General features: G+C 41.8%; 1 protein-coding gene across 1 annotated transcript in view; it reads right to left on the reverse strand.

The window, feature by feature from the left end:
* Positions 1-26,509, reverse strand: part of LOC126108160 (activated Cdc42 kinase-like) — a 323,364-nt gene that overhangs the window by 36,376 nt on the left and 260,479 nt on the right. Inside the window, exon 21 of the mRNA XM_049913403.1 lies at positions 15,256-15,474. Coding sequence (XP_049769360.1) covers positions 15,256-15,474 — 219 coding nt within the window. The remainder of the gene's footprint in view (positions 1-15,255; positions 15,475-26,509) is intronic.

The raw sequence follows: 26,509 nt of genomic DNA on the forward strand, positions 1-26,509 counted from the left end.
TGCATATGCGACACACTCATCAGTGAAGAGAACATGATGCAAGTCCTGAGTGGTCCATTTGGCATGTTGTTGGGCCCATCTGTACCGCGTTGCACGGTGTCGTGGTTGCAAAGATGGACCTCGCCACCGACGTCGGGAGTGAAGCTGTGCATCATGCAGCCTACTGCGTACAGTTCGAGCCGTAACACGACACCCTGTGGCTGCATGAAAAGCATTATTTGACACGGTGGCATTGCTGTCAGGGTTCCTCCAAGCCATAATCCGTAGGTAGCAGTCATCCACCGCAGTAGTAGCCCTCGGGCAGCCAGTGCAAGCCATGTCATCGACAGTTCCTGTCTCTCTGTATCTCCTCCACGTCTGAACACCGTTGCTTCAGTTAATTCTGAGACACCCAGACACTTCCCTCATTGAGAACCCTTCCTGGCACAAAGTAACAATGTGGACACGATTGAACCGCGGTATTGACTGCCTAGGCACAGTTGAACTACAGACAACACGAGCCGTGTGTCTCCTTCCTAGTGAAATGACTGGAACTGATCATCTATCAGACCCCCTCTGTCTAATAGGCGCTGCTCATGCATAATTGTTTACATCTATGGGCGGGTTTAGTGCCATCTCTGAATAGTCACAGGGACTGTGTCTGTGATACAACATCCACAGTCAACATCTATCTTCAGGAGTTCTGGGAACTGGGGTGACGCAAAATTTTTTTTGATGTGTGTATATCACATTACAGCAATGTTTGAAGCTGAATGCCGCAGCCAGAGAGAAATTGTACTAGAACAGTTAAACACGAAGATACAGAGACTGCATTGCTAGTGCAGTTCAAAGAAGCTAGGTCTTGGAATGTTCTGATAACAGAAACTTTATTGTGGAAAACTGAGTAGTTGCTAAAATGATATTCAGGCTGATTGTAATGTTTCAAGAAGAGCGACAGTGTCGTGCTGAAAAATGTTTACAGTGAAGTTTGACAAGTTTTATTGGGTACGACCACCGACTCAATGTGATCTATATAGCTGTCAACATTGTAACAATACTGCGTGAAAAATAAGCTATTTGATCAAAAGTATTCAGACGCCCCTCTCTAATATACCAGGTGTACCGGTATGAAATGAGCGTTTTTTTGTGAAAATGAAACACTAATTTTGAATCGAAAAGTAAAAACATTTTATTCAAAGTACTGACCATTACTTTCTATACATTTTGACCACCTTTCTGGCAATTTGTGGACACCATGCCAATAGCAATGTTCGTCATTAGAAGCAAACCAATCAGACACCCAATTTTTTACTTCTGTGTAGGAATCGAAGTGTTCCTCAGCCAATGCGTGTTCCATTGATGAAAACAAATGGTAGTCGGAAGGGGCCAATTGTGGTGAATACGGCGGGTGGGGTAGCAGCTCCCAGCTGAGTGTTTTGATTGTATCCTGAACCAGTTTTGCTTTGTGTGCAGGTGCATTGTCGTGTAAAAAAATTACTTTTCCATGTCTTCTGGCCCATTCTGGTCTTTTTTTTCAATCAATGCATAGTTCAAATTGATCATTTGTTGTCGGTAGCGATTAGTATTCACAGTTTCACCGGGTTTTAGAAGCTCATGATACACCACACCTTTCTGATCCCACCAAACACAGGGCATTGTCTTCTTGCCGAATTGATCTGGTTTTGCAATGTTGATGGTTGTCCCGGATTAACCCACGATTTTTCCCTTTTAGGAATCTTAAAATAAATCCATTTTTCATCGCCAGTGACAATTCGATGCAAAATTGATTTTCTTTCATGTCTTCAAAGCAAAATTTGACAAATGGTTTTTCAGTTTTCTATCTGTCTTTCATTCAATTCATGTGGCACCCATTTTCCACACTTTTGCATCTTTCCCATAGCTTTCAAACAGTCAGAAATTGTTTGTTGCGCAACATTATTTAGCATTGCTGCCATTTTCTTCTGACTCAAAGTATCATCTTCAATCAATATTGCTTGCAATTCGGCATCTTTGAACTTTTTTGGTGGTCTTCCACGTTCTTCATTTCTTACATCAAAATCATTATTTCTGAACTGCTGAAACCAGCTTTTTCACATTGCTTCCGATAGAGAACGATCACCATATGCCTCGACAAGCATTCAATGCATCTCTGCAGCACTTTTTTTCAAATGAAAACAAATAATTAATGCTTTCTGCAAATCACCACTTTCTGGTACAAAATTCGACATTGTTAACACGATGAAAACATATGATGATGTTTGTTCCATGACTTGATGTATACTAAATATCTTTGACAGATGTCATACCAACCAAACAAACAAAAAATTAAGGCTCGTTCACAACAAATGTTCCCTATCGACACATTTGTATCTTTACGCTCATTTCACACTGGTACACCTGGTAGAACTGGCAACCAGATATCTCGAGAGTTGGTACTGCAAGAATTTAAAAAAGATGTTGTGTGTTGTGTTGTCAACAGAGAACCAGCAACAGCAGAATCGGTCAGTTAGGAGGAGGAGATGATGATGATGATGATGATGTTTTGTGGGGCAGTCAGTTGCACGCTCATCAGTGGCTGTAGAAAGTTCCAATTTTTACACAGTCCAATTTTTAACTCAATCCTATCTAGCAACTGTCGCGAATGATGATGATGAACTGATGAGGACAACACAAACACCTAGTCCCCAGGCAAAGAAAATCCCTAACCCGTCTGGGAATTGAACCCGGGACCCCGTGATCCAGAGGCAGCAACGCTAGCCACTATACCACGAGCTGCGGACTCGGTCACGAGAGCTCAGTGCCTTTGCACGTGGACTACTCGTGGGGTGTCAACTGAGTAACAAGTCCAACAGGGACATTACAACACCTTCTAAAGCTGCCCACACTGACTGTCGGTAATGCGATTGTGAAGTGCAAACGTGAAGGAACAACGTCAGCTGAACCGAGATGGAACAGACCTCACGTACTGACGAATAGGAAGTGTCAAGCACTGCGCAAGATGGTTGTAGAAAATGGGATATCGTCAGAGGAAGGAATCAATCATTAGTTTGAAACTGATACCAGCATTACAGTTAGCACAATGGGTGTGCACAGGGATTTAAACGGAATGAAGAGTGACGGTCGATCGGCTCCTCGTAAGCCACACATTTCTCCAGTCGGTGCTAAGTGGCACTTGAGATGGTGTGCAGAGTGATGCCAATGTGTGGTGGATGACTGGAAACGAGTGAGTCCGTGTAGAGCATCACGCTATACCCTGACGGAAGGGTTTGGGTGTGGCGAATCCTGGGAAACTTTACCTGGCCTCATATCTAGTGCCTACAGTGAGGTTCAGGTGTTACAGTAGTTTTTTTTTCAGGATTAAGGTGTGGTCGCTATATTGTGCTTAAGAAAACACTCAGTGCAGATAGATATGAACACATTTTACAGCATTCCATATGGTACACAGTAGAGGAACAGTTTGGAGATCGTGAGCGATTGTAACGGCAAGTACGTGGTCTATAATTTTCAATGCGATAGGACCCACAGCTGCGACGAATTTTTTGAAAGATTTCTCGAAGCCTTCACCTGCCATTCTCTTTATTTCCTTTAGGATTGTACAATTTCAGCCTTAGGCCATTTTCAAGTATATTATGGATGATTTTTTAGTAGTAGCTTATGTCACATACATCGTTGCTCCTATGACATCGTGTTATGCTCATAAAATAAACCAGAGATGTTCACACTATTTTAGGAGCGTGTTACTTTCGAGCAGTTGTTGCCTTTCAAAAAAGTGCGAGGTCTGTTAAAAAAATTCCAGAACTGTACCCACAAAATCTTACTACACTTACCTTTTACTTTTCGCGCACTGTCTCCTTCGAAATACTCTCCTACACAATCAAACAGTGGAAAAAACAGGATGGAATGCAACAATATTATGGAAAGAGTTGCTACTTACCATATAGCGGAGATGCTGGATCACAGATAGGCACAAGTTGCTGCTTGCATAGTACAGCCTCAGCTGTCACATACTGCAGTCATGTGCATGTGCATGTGCATGTGCATGTGTTGTCCCTTTCTGACAAAGGCTCATGGTCAAAATCTCACTTTCTTTTTGTTGTGCCTATCTGTGACCGAGCATCTCCGCTATATGGTGAGTAGCAACTATCTTTCTCATAATATTGTTACACTACTCCACAATTGGTACACCGTAGATGCAGCCTAGGTACGCCTCTTGCCAGATAGCGTGAAGCATCTATTGTTGCAAATATTTGTACTTTTGATGGGGTTTTCAACTTTGGATATTAAAAAAAAAAAAAAAAGTCCGCAGGGGCCAAGTGTGGAGAGTACAGAGGATGAGGCAGCACAGTGATTTCGTTTTTTGTGCAACAGTCCCACACCAACAGCAATGAATGTGCAGGTGCATTATCGTGATGCGAGAGCCGTGAATTGTCTCACCACATTTTGTGCCGTTCCTTCCTCACATTTTCTCACAGGCATCGCAACAGTACCAACAGTTTATCCCTGTGGCACTAATTCATAATGAACTAATCAGCATCAGCTATCACATGGGTTTCACATTTCACTTGACCCGATGACCTGTTTTTGGTCTCTGAGAACCTTTCCCGACCCACTGTGAAGATTGAACCTCGGACTCAACTTTGTAACCGTAGACCCACGTCCCACCACCCATTATGGTTCTCTTTAGAAACATCTCATTCTCATTTGTTCGATCCAGAGGCTATTCACAGATTGCGAGGTGAAGGTCTTTATGGTCTCAATTCACGAGCCGTGGGACCAACTTGGTGGCAACACAATGTATTCCAAGATGCGGTGCCAGGATTTTGTGACACGATCCAACTGAAATGTCACATTTTTCTGCAATCTCTCAGACAATCAGTCTTAAAATGGCACGTACAATTTTGTCGATGTTCCATATGCGGTAGATGTCGTATGGGTTACTGAACGAAGGTTATTTTCCATCCGGTCATTTTTAAACCGTGTGAACCATTCGTAACATCGAGTACGACTTGAGCACTCGTCACTCTAGACTTCCTGCATCATTTGGTATTTCCCTGTAGAGATTTTCTCGAGTTTCACACAAAATTTAATGCAAACTCATTGCTCCTCTCAGTCTACCATCTTGAAATTCACAAATTGTACAACACAACATTCTACTCAATACAGCACTGAACAAAAACTAATGGACATACAACAAACAAACTTTCGGCAGTTACACATTAAATACAGGTGTGTGCAGGGACATCAACCGCATTCCACTACAACACACCACTGGCACGAAATTATGAAAGTCCTGAATTTTTTTACCAGACCTCATTCTGTCATAAAGCAGCATCTGTGAAGCAGTTGTTTGGGGATAATAAGATTCCTGAAATGCAATGACCTTCCCAGAGACCCAACCTGAACCCAATGGAATACAATTCCAATGAATTAGAAAGTCCACTTCACTCCAGACTTCATCGTCTGACATCAGTACCTTCCCTGGTTTCGGCTTTTCAGGAACAATGGGCTGTCTTTCCTCCGCCTACATTCAGAAACCTCAATGAATGTGTCCCCAGCAGAGTTTGAGCACAGATGCACATCACACTAATTTCCACTAATGGGTCCTGTATATTTTACATCAGATCGTTTATTTTCACGCTGACAAGACTGGCTTGTTTTACTGCTGCTTGTCCAATAAAACATTACTGTTTCACTGACTACCACAATTGTGGGGGAATATGTCTAAGAGAAGAATACAATAATGACAGGACACAATTCACATTGATTTCAAGAACTGACCTTACTTGTCCCTGGGAAAAGTTAAAAACAGTGGTGTTTCTTCGGCTTCCATTTGCAGTTTCAGAAGAAGCAAAAGTTGTCTTCCTTCCAGGTCATGTAAGTACAGGAATAAAAAGTAGTGCAAGCTGCCTTACTGGAAAGACAGGTAATAAATACACTCCAATAGGAAAAATTAATAGTAATAATAATAATTACACACGATGACGAAATTATCTGAATCAGATGGAAATCGATAGATGTGATATACATATACAAACAGATGATTACAGTTTCAGAAAAACTGGACAATTTATTGAAGAGAAAGGGCTTCACAAACTGAGGAAATCAATAGTGGATTGGGCCGGCCCTTACGCAAGCAGATATTAGCGTTACGGAGGTGATAGATAAACTCCAGTGGAAGACTCTGCAAGAGAGACGCACAGTAGCTCGCTACGGGCTTTTGTCGAAGTTTCGAGAACATACTTTCACCGAGGAGTCGAGCAGTATATTGCTCCCTCCTACGTATATCTCGTGAAGAGACCATGAGGATAAAATCAGAGAGATTAGAGCCCACACAGGGGCATACCGACAATCTATCTTTCCACGAACAATATGAGACTGGAATAGAAGGGAAAATCAACAGAGGTACTCAAAGTACCCTCCGCCACACACCATCAGGTGGCTTGCGAAGTATGGATGTAGATGTAGATATTTGGCGTGGCACTCATTGATAGAGCTGTCGGATATCCTCCAGAGGGACACTGCAGCAAGCTCTGTCCAATTGGCAAGGCAGATAGTCAGAATCCCACGCCGGTTGGAGGGTCCTGCCCATAACACTGCAACTATTCTGAACTGTAGAGAGATCCAGCAACATTGCCGGCCAAAGTACGGTTTGGTGAACACGAAGACAAGCAGTAAAAACTCTTATCATGCACGGGTGGGCATTATCGTGCTGGAATGTAAGCCCAGGATGGCTTGCCTCGAAACAAAACAAAACAAGGCGTAGATAGAAGGTAGTTGACGTACCGCAGTGATATACGGTTGTCGTGGATGACAATCGTCAAGCTTTGCTGTCATGCCATATGGTAGGTGACAGTCAGGTCGGTACCTCACGCCTGTCCAGGGTGTCTCCAGACACGTCTTTGGGCTAGAATCTCATTGACTGGGATAGAATTGCCTCCAGTGACGAATTCCGCTTTGAACTCGGCCCTGATGACCGGCGAAGACGTGTCTGGAGACGCCTCGGACAGTGGTGGGATACCTGGGGTGCTACTTCTTTCCATAGCAGGAGCCCTTCGGTTATCACCCGCAGCACCCTTACACCACGGCGGTACATCAGTGACATTTGATACCCTGTTCTGTTCCTCTGCTTCAGCAAGATAATGCCTGCCTGCATACGGTTAAAGTTTCTACCGCTTGTCTTCGTGCTTAACAAACCAGTATGGGCAGAAGTAATTATTGGCAACCGCAATAAAATAATAATTGGATCCTTTTACTGACCTCCCAATTCAGATGATACTGAAACTTCCTGGCAGATTAAAACTGTGTGCCCGACCGAGACTCGAACTCGGGACCTTTGCCTTTCGCGGGCAAGCGCTCTACCATCTGAGCTACCGAAGCATGACTCACGCCCGGTACTCACAGCTTTACTTCTGCCAGTACCTCGTCTCCTACCTTCCAAACTTTACAGAAGCTCTCCTGCAAACCTTGCAGAACTAGCACTCCTGAAAGAAAGGATATTGCGGAGACATGGCTTAGCCACAGCCTGGGGGATGTTTCCAGAATGAGATTTTCACTCTGCAACGGAGTGTGCGCTGATATGAAACACAACTAGCTTTTTATTCACATGAAGTGCCGAGTGCTATTGACAAGGGATTTCAGATCCATTCCGTATTTCTGGATTGCCGGAAGGCTTTTTACACTGTATCACACAAGCCGCTCGTAGTGAAACTGCGTGCTTATGGAATATCATCTCAGTTCATAGTAATTGACGGAAAGTCATCGAGTAAAACAGAAGTGATTTCTGGCGTACCCCAAGGTAGTGTTATAGGCCCTTTGTGGTTCCTTATCTACATGAAGGATTTGGGAGACAATTTGAGCAGCCATCTTCAGTTGTTTGCAGATGATGCTGTCGTTTATAGACTAATAAAGTCATCAGGAGATCAAAACAAACTGCAGAATGATTTAGAAATATCGGAATGGTGTGAAAAGTGGCAGTTGACATTAAATAACGAAAAGTGTGAGGTCATCCACATGAGTGCTAAAAGGAATGCGTTAAACTTCGGTTACAAGATAAATCAGTCTAATCTAAAAGCCATAAATTCAACGAAATGCCTAGGTATTACAATTACGAACAATTTAAATTGGAAGGAACACATAGAAAATGTTGTTGGGAAGGCTAACCAAAGACTGTGTTTCCTTGGCAGGACACTTAGCAAATGTAACATACCTACTAAGGAGACTGCCTACACTACGCTTGTCCGTCCTCTTTTAGGATACTGCTGCACGGTGTGGGATCCTTACCAGATAGGACTGACGGAGTACATCAAAAAAGTTCAAAGAAAGGCAGCATGTTTTGTATTATCACGAAATATGGGAGAGAGTGTCACAGAAATGATACAGGATTTGGGATGGACATCATTAAAAGAAAGGCGTTTTTCGTTGCGATGGAATCTTCACGAAATTCCAATCACCAACATTCTCCTCTGAATGCGAAAATATTTTGTTGAACCAACTTACATAGGGAGGAACGATTACCAAGACAAAATAAGGGAAATCAGAGCTCGTATGGAAAGATATAGGTGCTCGTTCTTTCCACGCTCTATATGAGATTGGAATAATAGAGGATTGTGAAGGTGGTTCGATGAACCCTCTGCCAGCACTTAAATGTGATTTGCAGAGTATCCATGTAGACGTAGGTGTAGATACTTTGGCCAGCAAGGTCACCGGATCTGTCCCCAGTTGAGAACGTTTGGAACATTACGGGCTGGCGCTCCAACCAGATCAAGATTTTGACAATCTAACACACCAATTGGACAGAATTGGACACGATATCTCTCAGGAGGACAAACAACAACCCTGTAATCAATTCCAGGCTGAATAACTACTTCCATAAGGGCCAGGAGTGGACCAACACATCACTGACTTGCTCAATTTGTGAAGCTCTTTCTCTTCAATAAATCATTCAATTTTTCTGAAACTGTAATCATTTGCTTGTCTGTACATGCACATCAGGTCTACCATTTTCTGTCCCATTTGGGTAGTTCCTTTGGGATGCTTGTTTACTCTCTTGTCTTAGAGCATAATTGAAAACGTCAACAGACTGTTCAATGCACTGAAATTTGACAGGATCCAATAATTTTTGTAGAACTCCACAAAACATAAAAACATCTTTGAGAACAACGAAATACAGTAAGTAGAAAGTGTTAAGTTTTTAGACCTACTGATAAGTTGCAATCTTAATATTTGAAGATGCACATCTTTGTATTAAAAAGCACCTTAGTTCAGCTGTGTGTGCGATATGCTTGGTCACAGGTACTAGCAATTTATAAATGAACTTCCATTGAATAATAAGTTACAGAATAATTTGGGGGAAGTCAATTTACAGGGATGGTATTTTCAGATACAAAAATGTATTATAAGAATTATATTTAGTGTTTTCATGAACCTTTGCAGAAACCTCTTTGAAAAACTTTGTAGTTTCACAAGAGATTTTTAATACATATTCATCAATGTTGATGTCATATGCTACTGTCAACATTTCTCTTTTCCCAGAATATAGCAAAAAGCACGAAAGTAACACTTCGACTGAGAAGACAACATCCACAAAGACTTTACATTCTTGAGATTAGTACCGGAAAGAGTCAGCTACATAGGTACACATGTATTTAGTAATATGCCAGGATACACTGAATGTCTCCTGCGTAATGTGGTGAAGTTTAAGACTGAATTAAAGAATTCTATGTTTGGCAACTCCTACTTCACCGAAAAGCATCGTTAAGAAACTCTTGCATTTAATGTTCTGGTTTATTTTATAATGACCATCACCACTGTAATACAAGTCTTTTGTAATGTTAAGTCATTTCATTGAATTGCATTTAAATTAAATTAAATGTATATCTTTGACTCCTTGCCACTTTCCAGAGATTCCTCTTTGTGCAAACTACAGAATATGACTAATTTAACAGAGTGTTTACAAACTTGTCATCACTACCTGTCAAATATACAGTGAACAAACAAGTGTAGTTGACAGCCCTATGTTCACTGAATGGATTCTCAATATCAGTATTCTACATCTACATGTATACTCTGCAAGTCACTTCAAGGTGTGTAGTGGAGGATACTCTTGTCACTTCCCCTTTTGCTTTTCCAGTTGCAAGTGGTTTGTGGGAAGAATGACTGCCTGAAGGCTTTGTGTTGGCTCAAATCTCTCCAATTAGATCTTCACGGTCTTTCTGCGAGTTACATGTAGGAGGCACAATAAGCAATATTGCACTTTTGTTTGTAGTTGTCGACAATGAGTAAAAGACAACTATATTTATTTGAAAAAATGTTACACAGAGTTCTTGTGGTGTCTGATTTGTATTCCCAGTATGGATAAACAATAATAGATCTTCTTCAGAAAACTCAGTAGAGACTTCCAATGTACAATATGTACCAACAGGAGCAAATAGTAGCAGGAAATTGAAGTGCCATACTGTAATTACATTTGGCAAGATCAAATATACAATTATTTTTTTCTCGCAAGCATCATTTGGCACAAAATTCATTTGACATAAGAAAATATTTTAGTCCCTGCCATTTTCCCCTTTTCATTGTTGTACTCTACCAGGTGGGTGATATTTAACGTAACTACCATCCAATATCTTTAACATCAATTTGTTGTACATAGAATATATCCTGAGCTCAAACATAATGAGGTACCTCAAGCAGAATGAAATCCTCCACGTCAACTGGCATGGATTCTGAAAACATCGATTTTGGGGTAACTCTTCCCATTCTAAAAGGATATTTTATTGGCTCAGAAACAGACGGTTCGGACAATAAGTGGTGTAAGTTCATGAACCTCTTGTTGACCCCTGTTCACGAGTCTGGATATTTTGACATGGCCTGACAATATGTATATGTTTCTCACTGTTGTTTCTTGTTAACAATATCAGCTTATTCCCAAGAATAATTGGCAGAAATCAAACTGCATTTGGATTGGACTTCCTTAACTCTTGTGCAAAAAGCATACTGTTGCATCCATTTTCAATAAGCTACCACTTGAACTCAAAAATCTTAGCGTAATCCACACACTTTCAAATCGAAACTGAAGAGTTTTCTCATAGGTCACTCCTCCTATTCTGTTGGGCAGTTCCTGGAAAAATTAAGCTGATTCTTGTTGTATTGTTTACTGCATTTAATTAAACTTACAGACTGACTTTTTTCACGTTAATAAAATTTATTTTTATCTGTTTTTACTTTTATGTTGTAATTTCATGTACTGACACGTTCCATGACCTTGGAGATTTGCTCCTCAATTTGGTCCTACAGAACTTGACGTGTAAATAAATAAATAAGTAAACACCTCACACTTTTCCTATGTGACACACAGAAGACTTAGGATCGAGGTAGTCAGGTAGGTGTAGCATTTCTCAATTTCCGAAAAGCAGTTGCCTCTGTACCACACCTAACCTTATTGACAAAGTCCGATCGTACAGGGTATCGAGTGAAACTTGTGATTGTATTGAGCACTTTTTGGTAGAGAGGATGCAGCATGTTATCTTCAATGGAGGTCATTGTCAGGTGTAGAAATAACTTCAGGTGTGCCCCAGGGCAGTGTGTTGGGAACACTGCTGTATATTAATGATTTTGTGGACAATGTTAATAGTAACCTTCAACTATTTGCAGATGATGCAGTTATCTATCTGTAACGAACAACTGTCTGAAAAAAGCTCCTGCTGGCAACATATTCATTTCTTTGTAATGTTCCAATGCAGATGTTCTGTGCTGCAACTGTGACTCTTCAATGGCACCCCCGAGACAGTATCCAACTGGCTTAAATTTACCTGCCCTAAATTTGTGTTAATTTCTTCGGTCTCTGCATCTCTTCTCAGTGACTATTCCTTTTCTTCACTCCCTTGTACTTTCCTTCATCTTTTATTTTCTGACCTGTCTGTTTTCCCCTCACTTCACCTGTCTACCACGAACAATGCACTTAGCTTTCCACTCTTATGGACTCTAACACGATGTTTTGGCTGTAATGTCTGTCTTGCTTATTACCCTATCTTCCACTTTAAGCTCTCAGGTTTCCAAATCTCATCTAGTGCAGTCCCCAACACTCAGCCTTTCCCGTTCTGTTTGCCAAGTCTCCCCAGATCCAGGTTCTGGGCAATTTTTCTGTCACTCTCCCCATTTCCTAAACCTCGCCAGTCCTTTTCTTCATCCCTCTTCCATCCCCTTCAACCCTTCTGCAAAAATAAGGAGGCAATGTCCTCAATTCCAGGTTTCCGTAGCTTTTGTACACATTCTCCATTATTAATTAATTATTTAATTACTAGGTTTCTGGAATCTTTCATCTGGTTAAGCTCAAACATTCTAAGCTATTACTTGTGATTAATAGTTTAGCCCATCCACACTGTAGTTAAGGGGAGGCTTAATATATTTTGGTTCACAACTGATTTTTTTAAAATTGCATTTTTGGATCCATAAAAGTGTTTAGAATCCACCCCTGAAACGGTTCTTCTGAATACAGAACGAAAAGGTTTGTTATTTGCAGTTGAACATAAAAATGCACCTGCCTGAAATTGGCCTTCTTCACACACCAGTTTTTTCTTTCGGAGGCCGAGTTATTGTACCGGTGCTTGGGAGCAAACACACAAAATTCAAATGAAAGTTTCAACGCATGTGTTTGAAAGTTAGCCCCCAAGCATTTGCATTCTGGTGCGAAGACTGTGGAGATTGCGACTTTCCTGGCAGTGAGCAGCTTCAACGAAGGGTATTCAGCAATTCTGAAGACCACGACAACGACGGACATCACCCTGGGACTCTATTCGATGCAGTTCGCCAAGCATTCAGATGACCACTGGATTCAAGCGGCCGAAATCCGCTTGTCACCGGCCGTACGAGTGGCTCTGGAGCAGCACAGGATGGCCCAGATCGAGCAGAACGCCCTCTGTGAGGAAGGACTAGTGTATGGACCCGGAATAGCAAATTGAACGGACGTTGCATACTATTGCTTTTATATGTAGTCAAAACTTCAAACGTGTTTTTCTCGAAATGACTTTTTTTTTAATTGCGTGGTATGCAAACTTCAAATCTACTGAACCATTTGGCACGATTCTCTGCTTGTGACGAAGCTAACTAAATTGTCTAGGAGTTGTACCACTTTTATTCTGATCCATCAACTATACATATTTTTACTTGGCCGACGAAGTCGAAAAATACATGAAAAGAAACCCTATTTTTCTTCAAATGGCTGCCATTTTGTTTCCTATGGTCCAAATAACTTAAGGGGGGTAGGAGGTGAAATGGGACAACTTGGAACAGGAGAGTCACCACAGGACATTTTAATTCCCTCTGTCTATACTTTTACGAATAAATTCATAAAACTTCATCAGCATGACCAGGAAGGATTCAGAATTCACACTCATAGCAGAGGAAGTTCAAAATTATAACAAAACAATTTTTTTTTACATGTGAAAAAAATGGTTCAAATGGCTCTGAGCACTATGGGACTCAACTGCTGTGGTCATAAGTCCCCTAGAACTTAGAACTACTTAAACCTAACTAACCTAAGGACAGCACACAACACCCAGCCATCACGAGGCAGAGAAAATCCCTGACCCCGCCGGGAATCGAACCTGGGAACCCGGGCGTGGGAAGCGAGAACGCTACCGCACAACCACGAGATGTGGGCTTACATGTGAAATTTCATCATTTTTTCACTTGGTATTAGCTGCATTTGTTGCTGTAGATACACTTTTCTTCATAAGTAAGAGAGATTCTTTGATGAATTTTGCACAGAGTTTCATACACCTGTAAGTACAGTATGTAAACTGTGCAAAATTCATCGAAGAATCTCTCTAACTTATGAAGAAAAGTGTACCTATAGCAAAAAATGCAGCCAACAGTAAGTGAAAAAAAAACATGAAATTTCACATTTAAAAAATATTATTTTTTCGTGTTTTTGAACTTCCACTGCTATGAGTGTGAATCCTGGTCATGCTGACAAAGTTTTATGAATTTATTTGTAGAAGTATAGACAGTGCAAATTAAAATGTCCTGTGGTGCCTCTCCTCCTCGAAGTCGGCCCGTTTGTCATCTTACCCCCCTTAAGCGAGGTACAACTCCTAAAGAATTTTATCTACTTCACTAACTTCAACTAAATTTTAATTTCAGACGAGCCGGGTGACCTGTGACATACAGCGTATGGAGGTCTACATCAAAATTTTGTTTCGTTCTGACAGCACTTCCGCCTTTGCTCTTCAACATTTCTGGTCAAAAAAATTCCAGTTTGTAGAAGAAATATTAATAAACATTTTGACCAAATTTGACATTGATATCTGCAACACATGCCGAGGAAAAAAAATTCTCAAAGAACATGCTTTTTTCGGGCCAAAGATAGTAAACCTCCTGTAGTGGTTACGAAAAAAGAAAAAGAGAAGAAAAGGTTGAAAATGTGGGAAGAAATGGTGAATAAAAAGGGGGTTTTAAAATCGTTAATGACCGTGAAAAAGGGAAAGAATGAAATCCAAATCGGACTTCATATTACAGAAAAGTTATCGGACTTCGTGATTCGGAAAAGCTATTTTTGGGATGGTCTTTGTGGCATTTCTGAGAAAAAGTCAAAGCAATTTCCACTACAAAAATTATTTGAAAGAGAACAGAGAATAACAAAATGTGATTAACAGGGGGAAATGGCGTAGATAAGAGTTCAGCCTTTACCATGTTAACATGTCTTCTTTCATGCGGCGTCCAGGTCTTCAAAAATCTCCTGCTTCATTTCTGCGTGAAAAGTAGTAGTTGCTCCGTTATTTTGCAATAAATTTCATTGTCCAGGAATTACTAAAGAATACAAAACTGTCTTGATATTAAATGCAATGTATTTTACGTTGCTGCTTCCATCCAAATTTGATATAAACTTCCACAATACGTCAGCACATCAATAAGTTTTTTCGTCTTAATCCGACCGAGACTAGCTAATAAGTAAGTTAAGCTTCCGCTCTCAAGAGACAAAAAACGGATAGAAAACAAAAAGAGTTACAATTTTAGTACCTTCATTTTCTTATATATTTTCTCTGCCGTCGAGCGCTCATACCGCTGCGGCAGTATAATTGATATCTAAGGGAACGAGTGTAGCGCAGCGAAATTGAAAGTCCTGCTACACTCCCCTCAATTTTAAATCCAGACACGTTACAGAACTGCAGTATCTCGACAGACACTCGACGTACGCACGTGAGGTTCGAGAACTTTGTGCGAGACAGTGAGGAGGGATAGGATCGGAGAGTCCCAGAAGGGTGCAAACCTTTGCTAAACCCAGATGCCGTCCTCCTCCACCTCCCAGGGCTGGATGCAGGGAGGCAGAGGGTCGGAGCTCGCGGCAGTGCCCGCGCCCGCGGCGTAGCTGCTGCGGCTGCGGCCCTCCCCCCCGCGGACGCCGCCTCGCGTGCCGTCCTCGTCCGAGCTGCCGGTGCTGAAGGTGATGCTGATGCTGCTGCTCCGGCTGTCACTGTCGCTGCCGCTCTCACTCTTACCCTGAACACAGCCGTTCACACACGCGTACAAACACGAACACCTGGAGCACATTTCGCCAGCCGCACACCTGTGACCTCCGCTTTCGGCGCCACCCTAGAAAACTTTTGCAAAATTATTAAGAGATGTTGTTATAAAGGATTACCCTCAGTGGCGCCAAACAGAACAGCTGTTCCTCAAAGATTTCACCAACTTACTTCCTGTGGGCTGAATAGATTATATGAGGGTTGGAACTTAAATAGTGGCAACTATTTATTCACAACCAATATAAAAGAGTTACACGTTTGCCCCTGTTACTGTCCTTCAAAGTAGTCACCAGTGTTGTGTAGAGCCCGTTGTCAGTGATGTGGAAGGCGTAGTATATCGTTAGCAGAGCCTGTTCTGTTGATGGTGTGAATAGAGTGGTCTACTACTTGTCGAATCTCTGGAACAGTGCTCAAGTGAATGCCACGAAGTGGTTCCTTCATATTCGGAATCAAATCAAAGTCACAAGTACTTAAGTCCGGGGAGTACGGTGGACGGTACAGCACTTCCCAGTCCCACTGACCAAACAGAGCAGCCACAGCTTCCGCTGTATGCGCCGGTGTATTGTCTCGCAAAATGACGTGCGAGTTCTGCAGAAAGTGACGACGCTTCTTTCGCAAAGCTGGTCGCAAGTGATGCTGTTGTAACCGCAGGAACAAGCCAAGTCTAATTACAGTCATTTTCAGGCAGTAGGGCAAGAATAGTACGCAGGAAGGAGTTAAAATTGTAGTGCTGGACACCTGGCGTGGCCGAAGGGTCAGCCGAGGCAGAAGTCAAACTGTCGGGCAGCGGCGCTTGATAAGAAAGCAAACAGCTAACAGATACAAACGAAGCTCTGTGTAGGGACTCGTGATAAGCAATCAATTAAGAGTATCAACAGAAAGCATTCCTGGCTAGAGAGGTCTGGGAGTGGAGAGAGAAAGAAAGAGGGCCCTCGGTGGGGACAGCGCTATGTCACGAGGAGCCAATGAAGGGCTCAGGAAGGACACAGTGTGTCACCATATAGGGAGAGGTGCCTCTATCACTCCACCCAGCCTCTGAAGAACAATAACAACAATACTTTAACGATAACAAATAAGGACAAGTTGCCTTCGACGCTACGTCATGCCACGTGCTGGCGAGGTTGAAGGGGGAACGCTAACAAAACTCGATAGCACGCCGCTCTGCGGTCTTCTTGTCTTGTCGTTCTTCGTCTCTCGACAGTAGTCAGCGTGATAGCAGCAGCCGACCCGGGCTGAGGAACAGGCTGTAGGCAGGCAGCCGGAAATAGTCACCGAAGAGCGTTAGGGTGAAGCCGCGGGACTCTGACGTAGGGCACTAGGAAGTATTGCAGAGCTTCCAGTAGGCAGTCGGAACGGTGGAATCAGTCACCGTCCCTGTATTAGACTTGGCCTTCCTGCGAATGCAATCACCATGCAGTTAGGGTGAGCTGTAATTATTCGGAATAAACTGCAATTTGTTAAAGTTAGCGAGACTTTAATTCTACCCGCTTCCTAGCCTCGTACATACAACACCGGGGATATCCACATCTTAGCCAGATCAAAAAGTCTCCCTCTCACTAAGGTCAACCGGCTAAATCCTTTTCACGAACCGTTTCGCTCAATCCCTCGCAATACCCATGTTCGGGGCGCGACAATGTTCCAAAAATGAACAGTAATACTGTGCACTGACGGTCTGCTGTAGAGGAACGTAATGTGTTAGGATAACAGCATCACAGTTGTACACGAGAATCACCGTTATGTTAGAGTGACTGTGTTTCCCTCGATTGTGCACACGCCGGTGACGTGGGACAGGCGAGTCCATTTTCTCGCAGGTAAAGTAGGTATGTCAAGAACGTGTGCTATCAGCGACAATAGTAGATTCCATTGCACAGTGTCTCAAAAGCAGTGTTGTCACTATTTAAGTTGCAACCTACATATTTTTCGTACATTACTACACACGGCTAAGTACGTAACTGCACGTTTGACAAATGTGCACGATCCGGCACTAAGTATGAGCTCGCTCGACCATCTGTAGGTTAATTTTGTGTGATTATTAGAACTGAGTGAAATTCTCAGTGCTCGACTGACAGTCAGTCGTGCTAGCTTGTACAATCGCCCAAAAGTGCATATGCCACAGTGCGTGTACTGATAATATGCGTGCCTGCACAAGTAAACATCAGTCACGAGACAATCTTCCAATGTCACTGTATCAAGTTTTATGTAGCAAATCAATTTCAAATTGCTGAAAAATTTATCCGAGTATACCGAACCTAGCCTTGTTTTAACAGAATTAAATCGAAAGCCTGTGACAGTAAGCCCAATAGGGATATAGTACGTTTTTACTTTTAATAAAATACTACACAATGCCCCTGGCCTACGCAAACATGCTATTACTAAAGATATGAATTTCCCAGAACCAACTACAGGACAAAAAAAGGTAAGATAGTTATAAATGTAGGGCAGGAACAGATGACATACAAAGTCAGCATTTGTCTACTACAGAAGAGAACATCTGAAGTCCCCATAGACACATTTAGATGCGAGAAATTGCAGTACTGTTGTTAGTCTTTTGAATAGCATAACAGCTTCTCTCACTGTTGTATCTTTTTTTAAATTCAAGATTTTTTTCCTTTTAATGTGAAATAATTATAACAATAACGAGGATATATCTTCAGCTCAGAATAAATTAATGTGAGATAGATTTTTAATTTCCCTATCCAGTCTTTGCTCCACATCATGTTCAAGTTTCCCCAATGCCCCCCCCCCTCCCCCTCCTCTCACCCAATCACAAAAGTAAAGCCAACTAAAACTAACGAATAATCGCCTTCATAATTGTTTCACATATTGGAAACACAGAATTATACTTGTATAAGCACGTTTGGACTGTGTTGAGGGGAAGGGTATTTGTGCACGCATACACAAATTGCTTCATCGTGTGTGCTTGTCAAATGTGCAGTTACGCATGTGGCTGCCTCAACAAGCAGGTAATCATTGTCTGTAATTAACTGTAGTGTCCAGATTAATTTGCACAAGACTCCTCAGGAACGTACGTATTTTTACATGTACTTGCCTTTACATATACTCCCTAATGTTATTTGTAATTGAAAAGATGGGATTTATGATGATAACTGCATTTCACAATCAAAACACCACAATGATGACATGTGATACTGCCACAATCAAGAGTGCCTTTGATTACAAAGACTTTTTATTCAGAGATTTTTTCAATAAATTATGACCCTATTCAGATCAGCCTAGGAAATACAAAAATGGTAGCAACATCTTTCATGTAAAACATATAAACGCAAAACAAAAAGCAGTTAACTATCATTGTAAGGCAACATACCTCTGCTAATAAATGCATATATAAAAGAAATACTTTTTCACCAACCTGATAGCATCTGAATATATAATTTTTTTCACCAACCTGACAGCACCTGAATATATTAGACTGATGTGACACCTACTGAGAGTCTACGATCAGCACACACTGCTTGCAGCTAAGGTACATTCTGATTATTCAAGAAACTAAAGTACCTTAATTTTGGCTAGTGTATTTCAAATCAACAATCTGTTTTTCAAGATTACTTAGCCTTCTTCAGTTTCTTCTGTTAATTGCTTCTAATAGGCTTGCTTCTTACTGTTTGATCTACAGTGAATTCGGTGGCAGCACGTTGTCTCTTTCTCAGTTATCTATTAATTTTGGATAAGACCATTTCACTTCTTTTCATTATCAAAATAATCTTTACAATTAGGTTGCCACAAATGAAATTCACAGTGGCTAATTGCAATTAACTCCTCTACGAACTGCTTTCGACTTTGCGGTGGCATCTCATTATTTACATACATGAACATCCATTTATAAATTTAGACAACATTGTCTATGGAGTGCAGCGATCTGGTTGAATATTTAGGTTACAATAAACAGTCAAGATCGCAATAATATTTATTTATTTGATAGTTTCGGCTTATGTTAAAGCCATCTTTTGAATTTTTGGCCCTGTATGGCTGGTGCTGGCGGCTCGTCGGTTTCCTCGTGATACCACGATTGTATATTGTCGGTGTATGATTGTGGTACCACGAAAAAACCGAAGAGCTGACAGCACCAACCACAGGGGTGCAAAAATTCTGAAGATGGCTTTAACATAAGCAGAAACTGGTAAATAAATACAGGGTTATTACAAATGATTGAAGCGATTTCACAGCTCTACAATAACTTTATTATTTGAGATATTTTCACAATGCTTTGCACACACATACAAAAACTCAAAAAGTATTTTTAGGCATTCACTAAAGTTCGATATGTGCCCCTTTAGTGATTTGGCAGACCGCGCTGAAAATTCAAAGCGTTTGACTTTCTTATCGGGTGTCAGGGCTTGTAGCAATTGTATATGGTAAGGCTTCTGCTTTAGCCTTTACCGTAAGATTTTCCAAACCGTCGGCTGTGGTACGTTTAGCTCCCTGCTTGCTTTATTCGTCGACTTCCGCGGGCTACGCGTGAAACTTGCCCGCACGCGTTCAACCGTTTCTTCACTCACTGCAGGCCGACCCGTTGATTTCCCCTTACAGAGGCATCCAGAAGCTTTAAACTGCGCATACCATCGCCGAATGGAGTTAGCAGTTGGTGGATCTTTGTTGAACTTCGTCCTGAAGTGAGTGCATTTCAAGCACGACATAGGCTTTCTCGATTCCTGTCGCCATTTTGTCTCACTGCGCTCTCGAGCACTCTGGCGGCAGAAACCTGAAGTGCGGCTTCAGCCGAACAAAACTTTATGAGTTTTTCTATGTATCTGTAGTGTGTCGTGCCCATATGTCAATGAATGGAGCTACAGTGAATTTATGAAATCGCTTCAATCATTTGTAATAGCCCTGTATTACTGGAATCTTGACTGTTGATTGTAACCTAAACACATCCATTTACCTTGACGGTTGACACTGTACGAACGCACACCCCAGTTCGGCTGTACATTAGTGACCTCTGCCACTACAGAATATTGGATGACCTCACACAGCAGCTCTGTTGAGCTCAGCGAGTCGTGTCATCCTAACATCTCAATTTGTTTGCCCAGGTGTGCACCACTGGCTGCATCTCATAGGTCTACTGCAATGTGTGTACCTGTGTTTAATCGAGCATATGAAAAGTTCATCTGCATTGCCACAGACAGTTCCATCGACTTCCATTTACTGGGCCCCTCAAGATACTATCATTGTCAACACCTACATTGAACTCTGGATTTGGTGAACTGAAAACTGAAATATCATGGCTATATTAATCTGTGTGATGAACTGAAACAAAACCTACCCTAAATTTCCACAACCTGTACTACTGGCCATTAAAATTGCTACACCATGAAGATGACGTGCTACAGACGCAAAATTTAACCGACAGGAAGAAGATGCTGTGATATGCAAATGACTAGCTTTTCAGAGCATTCACACAAGGTTGGCGTCGGTAGCGACACCTACAACGTGCTGACACGAGGAAAGTCTCCAACCGATTTCTCATACACAAACAGCAGCTGACCAATGTTTCCCGGTGAAACATTGTTGTGATGCCTCGTGTAAGGAGGAGAAATGCATACCATCATGTTTCCAGCTTTGATAAAGGCCGGATTGTAGCCTATCATGATTGCAGTTAATCGTATCGTGACATTGCTGCTCGCGTTGGTCGATATCCAATGATGGTTAGCAGAATATGGGTTCAGGAGGATAATACGGAACACCGTGCTGGATCCCAATGGCCTCGTATCACTAGCAGTCGAGATGACAGCCATCTTATCCGCATGGCTGTAACGGATCGTGCAGCCACGTCTCGATCCCTGAGTCAACAGATGGGCACAGTTGCAAGACAACAAACATCTGCACGAACAGTTCAACGACGTTTGCAGCAGCACGGACTATCAGCTCGGAGACCCCGGCTGCGGTTACCCTCGACGCTGCATCACAGCCAGGAGCGCCTGCAATGGTGTACTCAACGAGGAACCTGGGTGCACGAATGGCAAAACATCATTTCTTCGGATGAAGCCACGTTCTGTTTACAGCATCACGATAGTCGCATACGTGTTTGGCGACATTGCGGTGAACGCACATTGGAAGTGTGTATTCATCATCGCCATACTGGCGTATCACCAGGCGTGATGGTATGGGGTGCCATTGGTTACACGTCTCGGTCACATCTTGTTCGCACTGACGGCACTTTGAACAGTGGACGTTACATTTCATGTGTGTTTCGACGCGTGGCTCTACCCTTCATTCGATCCCTGTGAAACCCCACATTTCAGCAGGGTAATGTACGACTGCATGTTGCATGTCCTGTACAGGCCTTTCTGGACACAGAAAATGTTCGACTGCTGCCCTGGCCAGCACATTTTCCAGATCTCTCACCAATTGAAAACATCTGGTCAATGGTGGCCGAGCAACTGGCTCGTCACAATACCCCAGTCACTACTCTCAATGAACTGTGGTATCGTGTAGATACTGCATGGGCAGCTGTACCTGTACACGCCATCCGAGCTCTGTTTGACTCAATGCCCAGGCGTATCAAGGCTGTTATTACGGCCAGAAGTGGTTGTTCTGGGTACTGATTTCTCGGGATCTATGCACCCAATTGCGTGAAGATGTAATCACACGTCAGTTCTAGTATAATATATTTGTCCAATTAATACCCGTTTATCATCTGCATTTCTTCTTGGTGTAGCAATTTTAATGGCCAGTAGTGCTGTTTGTTTCTCGGGAAGTTGTGGGTGCCCACATCATCATCATTTACATGGTTACCCACTATTTCAAAAGCATGAATACTACCTAACTATGGGATACGGTTGTTCTGAAAAGCGGCAAAGTATACTTCAATGACATGCACCGTATGTAAGAGAAACGTAAAACTATGAGACAGGATGGCTGCAAAATGTTTATGACTGGTACATATGAGATGTACAGAACACACATGTGTAAGAGGTGTAATTTGGGGCAATTGTGTGTCTTTACTCAACATTACCTGTTCCATATTCCCTCCTTTTTTGGGTTCCGTACCTTAATTGGTAAAATGGAACCCTCACAGGACCAATTTGTTGCCTGTTTGTCTGTCTTTTCAAAACCCTTTTTCTCAGGAATGGGTATATGTATTGTGTCCATATTAAAAATCTATGGTCACTTAGGTATGTAAAAAAACTAAAGCTTTTAAGGCAATGCAAACAAGAGATACAGCCATTTAAGTCACATATTTTGATGCTCACAAACTCGCGCATCAAAACCTGTAAGGTAGTTCTGTTAGCGTAAAGTCATGAAATTTGCCATAAAGCAAGATTTCATTGCACAAGTAAAGGAACAAAATCCTGAAACTGTCAATAAGTAATGATATTAGATAAAGAAGGTCATTTGTTATCTGACTGACTGACTGACTGACTGACTGACTGTGTCTGTCCGATTGTCTGTTAAGTCCTCTTTTTCCCAGGAACAGATTGATGTATCAAGTTAAAATTTATGTCACATATTAAGGCCTATGTCGCCTTGACAAAGCAAGAAAGTGAAGCTTCTAAAGTCAATGCAATCAAACGATACAGCCATTTATGTCACATATGTCGATACTTGGAAACTCGCCCATTAAAACCTATACGACTACTTCCCTTAATGTAGAATCATGAAATTTGGCAAGACAAAAGGTTTCACAGCACAAATAAAGGGAAAAAAATCTGAAAACTATTATTCTGTAATTATATCATATGGAAAAACATTCTTTTCTCATTTGTTATCCAACTTCAAACTTGAAATTTAAAAATTTTTGAAAGTCTCGGAACCCCTGGTACCGATATCTTGCTGGTATCAATGTCAATATTAAGCAAAAATTATTGCGATTATTGAGTCACAGGATGGATGAACTGTCTACATACATAATTAAGTCTGGACGGAACCGTCAGTATGAGAGTCCCACTCATACCTGACCAACCTCTTCTCATTAAAGTATTACAATGAGTCCTTAACTCATCCTGATGGCTAAGTGTATTACGAGTGCCCACTTCCCCAATTGAATCCACTTCGAGAATTAATGCCCACCAGCCTGGGTGTCGTTTTCAGGCATTTTTCTGCATACAATTAGGCAAATACCAGGCTAGTTGCCACATCCCACCTCAGTTACACAATGATGTCGCATTTGACTGAAAGATGTAAATAGCAGGACTGCACAGAGTCCTCCCTTGGGACAGTGGGCTCGCAGTACAGTACCTTTAAAAAGGTCGTTGGGAGTGGTACCTCCATCATAATAAAACCCTATATATGGGTACGGTTTGCTCCTGTGATACTGGAGAAGTTCTGTAGCAATTCTGATCTGACATTGTCTGCATAAAGTGTGCTGTAAACTTGTCAGTTTTAGAGAGGTTGTAACAGTCAAAACAGCAGAGTTCAGTTGACATTTCAGGTGATTCTGCTGTTATTATATCAAGAGGGCATAAAAGAAGTAGAAACAGTTATGTACAGTCGAGAAATATTATGAAGGTATGTTGCAATTCAAGAAAACCCAGCATAAATGAAAAAGGCAATGAAGATTGAGTGTATATAATGGAAACTGATAAGAGATAGCCATTTTGGGTGACTGTGCTGCAACCTGAGGATTTTTTATTTACACAGTAAACTGAAAAATCTGTAACAAATCATAAAGAGCTGCTAGCTGAAAGAATGTAAACTGGCTGAAAAATCAAGTAGTTGTGATTTGAGAGTGAGGTGCCCTTCACCAAATTTTTAAGGAGATCCTGAAATATATTTCTATTTCTCGAACAGTCCACGGGTGTACTGCTGGTCCACAGTGTCCAACAGGCACAATATTTCGGCGATCAGACGTGTCGCCATCATCAGGTGAACTGAGGAACTGAGCTCCTGAGAGCGCACCATCTTAAATCCCTTCCCCCCGCCAGAACACCAGAGGCACACTCGACTTTGGTACCCCAACAAGTCGGCAGTCGCAGAGCACTGTTTGTCCGAAAATCACAAAATGGACTACAGACATACCGGAGTCTTGGCACAGACTTCTAAATACTGCGACAGCGTCATTAAAGAGGCTATCAAAATTCGTACCAGGGCGGACTCATCAATTGAGATTGCGGCTATAACCTCAGCAAGGCATGAGGACCAGCGACGAGTCTATAAAAAAAACACTCGGCAAAGAAAAGGAACGGGCGACCAGGGTGGACGAAGCAATTACACCGACGCCACGACTCGTCACCAGTAATGACCTCTGACAGAAAATTGGGATCCGTTTCGAGGTGTTGTTTCAAAGCACGACATGTTTCAACTTGGTGTTTCTTTTGATTGTCAGTCAGAACCCAAGGAACAAACTTGGCAGCAACCCTTTTCGTTCCCCAATCTTCCGTTAGAATTCGCTGAACTGTACTCCAAGATAACCCACTACTCTCTGGCAGTTGATAAACGATCCATTGATGGTCTGTGAGCACAAGACGTCCAACTTTTTTTCAATATTTTTGTCTGTTCGGGCAGCTGATGGACATCCAGAACACGGTCTGTCATCAATCGACATGTTGCCATTTTTAAATCTTGCAAACCACTCGCTCATTTGAGTTTTTCCCACAGCATCATCTTGGTTAACTGTTTTCAACATTAATACAGTTCCAGCAGCATTTTTCTGAGCAGAAAAAGCAGAATTTCACAGCTGCACGTTGTTCATTTCATAAAAACCGGAACAAGAACAAAACGGTGCTACCAAAAACACTCACTGCAGATGAACATAAGAAGCCAGGTTGACAACAAAGGTGGCACTGAACTGGCATGAGTTGTGCTATACAGACCTAGCGCCAGAAATGTGTACTACACAAGCTCCGCTCACGACAGTATTATTTTGGTTTCTTTTGGATACTCCCTTGTACTATACTACTGGCAGTATCACATCCTATGGCACTGCACAGTTTTAAATGTGTCACTACTGATGCATTAAGGTACTTATTAAATACAGAAATAGTTATCAAAATCATTTGTTACTTAGAAGTAAGAGCGCAAGAGCACACAAAAAAAGCAGCAGTTGCGAGACATACAGCAATAGGCGAACAGGCAGCTACTGCAAGTCTTAAGTAGCCACATTCTGCTCATCATCTCGGTCATCTACACACAAAAAATGCAGACAATAAGGAAAAATTAATAGGTAAACAATCTATTGCAAGAGGTGATAGGTACTAGTAGGTGCACGCATACTTTCTTCTTGCTGCAATGGGTACAGCAGATAAACTTCAAAACTAGCATTCTGTACTGGAAATGTGAGTGCCCTGTAAATGGAAAAGCTAGACTAGTGTAACTGAACATTAGAGACAAACAGAGAAACACCCCCCTACAATGTCCAAGTCCATTAAATTCTAGATGAGGGAGTAAGCAGGGAGAGTGGGAAAGCTATAGTAGCTAAGTGTCACACAATAGGAATATCACGACAGACTGGACTCCGTGTATTCCAGCTCAGCCTGTCTCATTACTTTGTTGTTGTTGTTGTTGTTGTTGTTCAAGACACTGGTCTGATGCACCACTCTACGCCAGTCTACCCCAGGCAGGTTTCTTTATCACTACTGCATGCATCCACCAGAAACTGCTGAATGCGTTGAGACCTCGGTTTAAATTTAAACTTTCTACTCCCCACCCAAATTTCCTAAAGTAAGTCGTTTTCCTGTTTTGTTCTGAAATAAACACGATTTCATTTCCAGACAAATTTTTCACTCTGGAGCAGAGCATATGATATGACACTTTCTGGTAGATTAAAACTGTGTGCCAGACCGGGATCTTTGCAGAGGTCTGGGGTTCGAGCACAGGTCTGACACACAGTTTTAATCTGCCAAGAAGTTTCACTTTATTTCATTATTTAGCAATTTTATTTCATTGAAGGGCATCAAGGACAGTTTGACTGCAAAATTATTTACCTAACAACCAAACATGGGAAACTCCAGGTTGGAATATCAACAACAATGTAAAGAAAAGATAGATTGCTACTTACCATAAAGATGACACATTAAGTTAAAGACAGGCATAACTAAACACCACTTATACATTAG

This window comes from Schistocerca cancellata, chromosome 11 (genome assembly GCF_023864275.1).
Source record: "Schistocerca cancellata isolate TAMUIC-IGC-003103 chromosome 11, iqSchCanc2.1, whole genome shotgun sequence".
Taxonomy (NCBI): Eukaryota; Metazoa; Arthropoda; class Insecta; order Orthoptera; family Acrididae; genus Schistocerca; species Schistocerca cancellata.